The sequence below is a fragment of the Macrobrachium nipponense genome, chromosome 16, assembly GCF_015104395.2.
Source record: "Macrobrachium nipponense isolate FS-2020 chromosome 16, ASM1510439v2, whole genome shotgun sequence".
Lineage (NCBI taxonomy): Eukaryota > Metazoa > Arthropoda > Malacostraca > Decapoda > Palaemonidae > Macrobrachium > Macrobrachium nipponense.
The window spans coordinates 78525802-78533301 of record NC_087209.1 but is presented as its reverse complement, the minus strand read 5'-3'; the positions used below and the strand labels follow the sequence as shown (position 1 = coordinate 78533301).

At 38.2% G+C, this 7500-nt stretch overlaps 1 protein-coding gene across 1 annotated transcript in view; it reads left to right on the top strand.

Moving 5' to 3' along the window:
- The window catches only part of LOC135195841 (synaptotagmin-15-like), a 682485-nt gene that overhangs the window by 658028 nt on the left and 16957 nt on the right, over positions 1 to 7500 (top strand). The window contains 3 exon segments of the mRNA XM_064222358.1: positions 182 to 286; positions 5183 to 5248; positions 5250 to 5342. Coding sequence (XP_064078428.1) covers positions 182 to 286; positions 5183 to 5248; positions 5250 to 5342 — 264 coding nt within the window.

Below are 7500 nucleotides of genomic sequence, written 5' to 3'. Positions count from 1 at the left end.
ATAAATCACCACTGTGAAGTCATCTATCCGATATATGCTTTTTTCTTAACATTTTTGTTCATATTATGTTTATCGACAGTAATAAAATAAAATGTAAAATCAGACTTTTCTCATTCATCTATAGATTCATTGATAAAATGACTGTTGACCTGAATGACCCAGGGATCTTGCTACTTTTCAGATCACGGCCAAAGAGCTGGAAGAAAGGGCCTTGAAGCTGACCTTTTTCGACGTTGATCGAGACAAGAAACACCAATTGATTGGACACGTCCTTTTTATGCTGAAGGTGAGAAGAATACTTTAGGCCTGGAAGAGGAATTTGATTGACGTCACTTATGGCCCTGTTTCGTGACTGTGTACCGATTTGACTTATATTATATTCTATAAAATGCAGGTTTTACTTATATTCTATAAAATACAGATTTTACTTTTAATGGATGCTGTATAACTACTATCCGAAGAGCAGGCAAGGTTTTGTATGCTTATAACAGTAGTGTTGGATGAACGATCTCTCTCTCTCTCTCTCTCTCTCTCTCTCTCTCTCTCTCTCTCTCTCTCTCTCTCTCTCTCTCCTTGTAATGTACTTGTTACTCTGTAAAAATTGTTACCTTACTATGGGGTAAAGTGGTTTCTTTGTGAATGTACTCCGTATAATAATTAAAGAATTAGTTTCAGAGTTTATTTAATGTATTTTGTCAATCAATTCACTAGGTTTTTTTTATTACCTCAATCAGAGGAAAATTAAACCTCTCAGCACCCGAAGCCATAGGTAACTGCATTCCATTCTCACTTTTCAAAATGCGCGATTATTTCGTGCGTCTGACAACTCTATATGGACAAGACCTCCACCGATGGCTCATAAAGCATTATATGCAGTACAGAAAAGTTGATAAAAACTACTGAGGCTAGAGGGCTGCAAATCGGTACGTTGATCATCCATCCTCCAATCATCAAACATACCAAATTGGAAGCCCTCTATCCTCAGCAGTTTTAATTTTTTTTATTTGAAGTTGAACGTTAGCCATGCATCGTACGTCTAGCGACACTATAGGAGAGGCTACCACCGGCCGTGAATGAAAGTTTCATGACCGCGGCTCATACAGCATTATACGCTGTGCAGACAAGAAGAAACTTCGGCGCATTGTTTACTTGCCATATTCTAACAAACAGGACCAAGATCTCTCGCAGAGACTACATGAGCGTGAACGCTTGTAATATAATCCGAGTTTTACCTGTAGGATGCTTTTTTATATATGGTTTCGCTTTTCCTTTCAGAATTTTAAATTAGTTCACAAGTGTTTGTTCGAGTATTACTGCCGACATCCATATGAATATTGTAAGGTATTGGCGAAAAAGTTTACCTGCAGAAAATAATGTTTATTTCACTCCATTGAATCAAAAAGAGACACAAACAATGTATTTGACAACATCATCAATATAAGTAAAGTGGATTGTTATAAGCGCTAGACTGGTACACTTTCGTTTACTTTTGATGCGTCAACATAAAGATAAAGGCAGTGATCTCGGTTTCCTCGATTAGCTGGTTTTCCAGAGAATTCCAAGAAACTCGACTGGAATGTTAAGATGTCCTCTGGAACACGATCGTATAAAACGAACAGGTAAGTTTCATTATAAAAAAAAAAAAAAACATTGAATATCAATGCAAAAAAAAAAATCAGGACATTTTTTACAGTTTATTGATAGTTGGAAATAGAAAAACAGTTTTTAGTGATAGAAATATTGTTAAAACAACAAAAGCTCAAATGTTAGATTTGGTTCAAAATGCTTTCCAAGGGCAGCAGCAGCTGCACAACGACGCTCTACCCAACTTCCAGTCGCCCCTTGGGTGACTCCAAGCAGGATATTGTTCCAAATTTCTATCAACAGAGCTTTTAATGATTGTATGATTGTGGCATCTCTCTGTAAATGAAGTTGATGTTACAGTAAACCCCACGTGGTAAAAACCATTACGTTAAGATCTGGACTTCTTGAGAGCATTTCGTTAGGTTCAATGAAGACTGGAGTACTGGATCTGAGCTAGGCGACAGTGTGTAAAATATATATTGTAAAATCTGAACATTTCTTTTCTTTGGGGGGTGGGGGATGGTGGAGTTGGGGGGAGGCGGTGCACCCTGTAGTAATGGTTAACCGCTACTCTTTTTTGAGGCTATTCGTTAGGTTTAATGAAGTCAGGAGTATTAAGGCACAGAGTGTAAATACATAACGTAAATCTGAAAATTTCCTTTTTGGGGGGGGTGGGGCGGGGGTGCACCTGTAGTAATGGTTACCCGCTACTTCTAGTAAAAGACGTGTCACCTTTTAAGGTCGCTTCGACATTGGTCTCCCCCAGAAGCGTAAAAGAAAGATGACCTCATCTTCCTCATGTCTTCCCATAATTGAAGCACCTTGAGAATCCCTCTTTCTTTAGGGGCTGCAAGTTCGGCTGCCGCACAACAAGATTCACTCCGAACATGTCTGACCTTTTTCTGTGACGTAATGCAGGAATATTAATTCCCCGTCTCTGCTTTTATTTTCAAGCTAGTCTGCAGATGCAGGAGTAAAAAATAGAGCTCTGTTTAGCCATGCGTCCAGATTATGATTTTTTCTAAGTTTTTGCGATTATGTTGATATTATTATTATTATTGTTGTTATTATTATTATTCTTATTCATATGGAACAGCCCACAGGAGATGATTCAAGCTTCTAAAATCATACGGTATTCATTAGAGAGAAGTAACATAAGGTAATGGGAAATAGACTAAGAAGGGATCACTTATTAAAGAGGCAAATAGATTAACAAATTCATAAATAAATAGAAAACTCTGTAAATTATCAAAATACAAGAATTGGATTAGGGTTGTAATGCATTACATCTTCGCTTTGAAATTCCTGAGTTCCAGTTGCACGATATCCTCAGAGAGGCTGCTTCACATACAATGATATAAGGAATATAGGACCACTGGAGCTGAAAGGTTAGACAGCTAAGCTCATTTTTTAATGTATAGTAAAGATAAGTGAGGCTTAAGCTTTCATTATTGCGCTCTGGCAGCGCAATAGTAAGGAATCATTCAACAGTAGTCCTTGTTACCAGGAAGAGATGATGAAACCTAACCTTTTGGCTACGCCTGCAGGTTCTTTTATTAAGCGTTTCATATATATTTACTGGAGGTGACTGCGCAGTACTGGGGTTACAATTATGCAAACTAGTTCTAGAGCGGTCGAGCGAAAAAATATTCAGCTTTTCCCCGCCTCGGCCAACGTCCCATACCCCCGTTCCTTTGTTCGTTTTTTTTTTTTTTTTTTTTTTTACCCCAATGCCGTTTTTACCCAATTAGCTGCGTATTGCTTATTTCGATTTACCCACCTGCCAGAACTACGCATCTGCCCCATCTTGACAGAAGTATTTCCATGGCCAGTTCATAATCCACTTCTCTTCCAGATGTTCTCTGTTCCCATTAGGCAAGCGAAGCTCTTTATCCTCTTAGATGGTCGTGTAATTTATACTGTAAGTAACAGACCGTTGTATTACTCTGCCAAACCTTGCATTCGTTAGACCTGTAAACTATCATTGGCCAGGAAAAAATATCTTGAAGTGTATCTTATCTATATCAAAGAGGAGTTACCACATTTTTCCCTAATGCGTAGATATGTGGAAATAGAAATTAGGAAACTAATTTCCCCGTAAGCTGAATGTTAAAAAAATGTGCACCCATAATCGGTAATACCAGCTCAATCCTGTACTTAAGGATAATCCGTTGAAAGATGGCGATTTTTTTTTTTTTTTTTTTTTTTTTTTTTTTTTTTGGTTTTTTTTTTTTTTTTTTTTTTTTTTTTTTTTTTTTTTTTTTGAGATCATCAAATTTCATGGAGAATTTCCTCCCGCGTGTCGTTATGGAATTCAATAACGCTAGAGGGCGGTAGTGACAGGAACGACTGCCTTGATATGAAGGATAAATGGGTTGAATGTGTCCACTAGGGCAATGCCCACCCTAATAATTACATATTTTCCCTTCCTCTTTATTACCTATATATGTGCCGTTCTTGTCCTTAATATGGCAGATATTAACCAGCCTTTACGAGACATAACTTCCTAATATATCTCGTCAGGCGAACATTATTTTTACATATTCTCTTTCCATTGATGCTCTTTATTCGTCTGCTTCGGTGCTCATTTGGAGCGTAGGATGTATTAGTCCTATTATTTTCCTCCTTCGTAAAGTCCCGTAGGAGGTTAGTGCCGTCAGGGGAGACCTCATGCAGTGCACTGTAGGCATTACTAGAGGTTCTTTGCACCGTGCCTTCGGCCCCTAACTGCAACCACTTTCGTTTCTTGTACTGTACCTCCTTTCACATTCTTTTTCTTCGTCTTACTTTCCATCCTCTCCTAACACTTGATTCATAGTGCAACTGCTTTGAGGTTTTCCTCCTGTTAACACCTTTCAACCTTTTACTGTCAATTTCCACTTCAGCGCTGAATGACCTCATAAGTCCCAGTGATCGGCCTTTGGCCTAAATTCTATATTCAACTCAACTCTACCTTCTTTAAAGCACTTGTCTGCAACGATTTTCCTTCTATGCAAAGACTTCCTAATGCATCCGTAATCTTTTTGCGCTATTGCCTCTTTGAGATAACGTAGTTTTCGACGAAAAAATATTAAGGAATTGTATTCCAATCTGGTCCAGGCGTTGAAAGGTTCAAGCATCTTATAGCTACTACGACTGGAACCTTAAAATGGAAATTGTAACTCTCAAGGTTTTGGATTGAGGTGAAGGTATCAGTAGAAGTCTGATGAGTACTCTTCTTACCAAACAGGGAATGAAGAGGGAGCGAGTCCAGTATGTAATATTCTTATTGCTGGCGATTATCTACGGGAGATGTGTCGATTTTGAGAAACTAACCATTTTTAATTGACTGCAAACGAAAACTATTGAGACGGCCTTGTCTGTACGTCTGCACTTTTTCTGTCCGCCCTCAGATCTTAGAAACTACAGAGGCTAGAGGGCTGCAATTTGGTATGTTGATCATCCATATTCCGATCATCAAACATGCCAAATTGCAGCCCTCTAGCCTCAGTGGTTTTTTATTTTATTTAAGATTGAAGTTAGCCATAATCGTGTGTCTGGCACGGTATAAGACATGCCACCACAGGACTCTGGCTGAAATCCTTGATTATCTCGACAGGATCTGGCTCCATGGGAGGGCAAGAGAATGCTGCGACGGGACTTGGAGAGAGAGGTCAGCTTAAGCCCCACGTGACCTGGGTCAACTAGAGGTCTCGCTATGCTACAACAACAATCTGGAGAGGCTAACTGTCACGGTGGGCTCAGCTAAGCAGTTGAAAGTAAGCTTTCTTTGTTTGTTTCATTTGTACCTGACGTTAAATATCCGTAGCGATATCATTGTAACCATCTGCATTGTCAGAAATATAAACTTCTCTAATAAGATTAGATATAATACCTTCAGCTTTAAAAAATAAAAAGATATAATACCTTCAGCTTAAAAAAAAAAAGAGACCATATGTATGATAATTACTAATACTCAAAATATTATTAAGAGTCTACTTGTAAAAATATAATGCTTTTCTAATTTTGTGTACACTGATATATAGGCTAGATAATGTAATGACAGTAACTTATTTTTTTATGTTATTCTAAGAATTTCCGTATGTCTTTCTAAAACAGTGATCTTTGATTGCCATGTCTATGGTACTTATCCTACAGTTGTTGGTGCTAGCAATTATTCCAAACAGATTTTCCAAAGACAGCCGAAGAGTAACACCTCTAGAGTCTAGAGGGTGTGTGTACTATATGATATATATATATATATATATATATATATATATACTATATATATATATATATATATAATATACCATCGTGAAGGTACTCGTTTAAAAAAAAGAAATTATTAAGAACAAATGGGGTGGAAACTAGTTTCATGACGATCCTATATAACAGAAAGTATGAATCATGCACCTGTCCACTCATTGCGTTCAGAGAGAGAGAGAGAGAGAGAGAGAGCGAGAGTTAAGAGAGAGACAGACAGACAGACAGAGACATGAGACAGATTGGCACCGGGGCCAGAGACACAGAGAGAGAGATGCATAGACAAGGTAAGAAATTTATCTTAGAGTACAAGATTTGAACCAGGTACCTGTAAGGTTACCGTAACTATATTCCTTTAGATTTTAGAATATAAATTCTCTAAATTTCATTTTTATGTAAGAATTATATACAGCCTTTTTACTGGCGAACTCCTGAAACATACTACAGACGGAATGAGAGTTGCTTTCTGCGAAATGAAATTCGTCAAAAACAATAATATTCTTTTGTTTGTTAAACCCGAGCGCTCGAGTCATGGTGAAAGTAGTAGTAATTGTACTCTTAATTTGTGGTACTTGAACGGAGTTATCCGGGCAACTTTCCTTAACAGTACTTACCAGTGCTCGGAAACTGTAAGCCATGAAAGCTTTTCTCATTTTACTTTTCCAGATTGAATAGACCAGTTCTGGGAACCATTAAATGGTCTCCTTTTCTTCATCTGAATTAAAAAGGGGAGCATAAAGCCACTGCCGTTTTTATCCTGAAAACAAAAAATTGGAAAGAGGAAACAAACCATTGCCACATTCACTGGAAAACATGGATTAATCCCCTCTGCATGAAACCTAAACAGAATAGCTGTTTAATATACCCGCTCAGAATGCTCATTAGTAGCACGTTCTCCCACAGTCACCGCGTAGCCCCTGTCCTCTGTATCAAGCGCACCATTGCGTTTCTGGATAGCATAGATCACTGGTTCCGAAACTTTTCCAGTTTGTGACCCCTTTCAATAGTACCATACCTACCATGACCCCCACCTTTATAAGCCTCCTGATAATGTGCTAATATCCAATGGCGCAGATACATTTTAAACATTCAATTACAGATTATTGGCCGTTTCTTCGACAACTGCAAAATAAAATATCAAGCAGTAGGAACGAAAATAGTCGTACGACAAAAATTGAATATAAACAAATTAACAAATATCCCTAAATATCATAAGAAATTTTCCTCAAAATCTTGGATCCTCCATAACCCCCAGGAAAAGGTCATGACACCTTTGGGGGTCATGACCCTCACTTTGGGAACCCCTGGCATAGATAATCTGCCACAATATGTATTCCTCGTCTGATTACCCACAATTCCCTAATCAAGCTTGTCACCTATTCTCAAATTGGCGACCTTTCCTTTCAGCCCCCATGACTCCAACCACCTTGCTTCACCTCTTCTAGACAAAAAATCAGTCTCACCTCTTTTTCCTTCCTTAAAGGAGTAATATTGGCGATCCTTTGCATCCTTTGGCACTTTTCTGAACTCTCGACACCTTAGCAGATATCCTTCTATGTTCAGTGTAACTTTTTGGTGTTTGGCTCTCATCCCGCCATCGTGTCTACAGCAGGAATAACTACAAAAATCTGCGATTATTTTCTGCATCAATCACCACGGCCTTGTCTAACATTC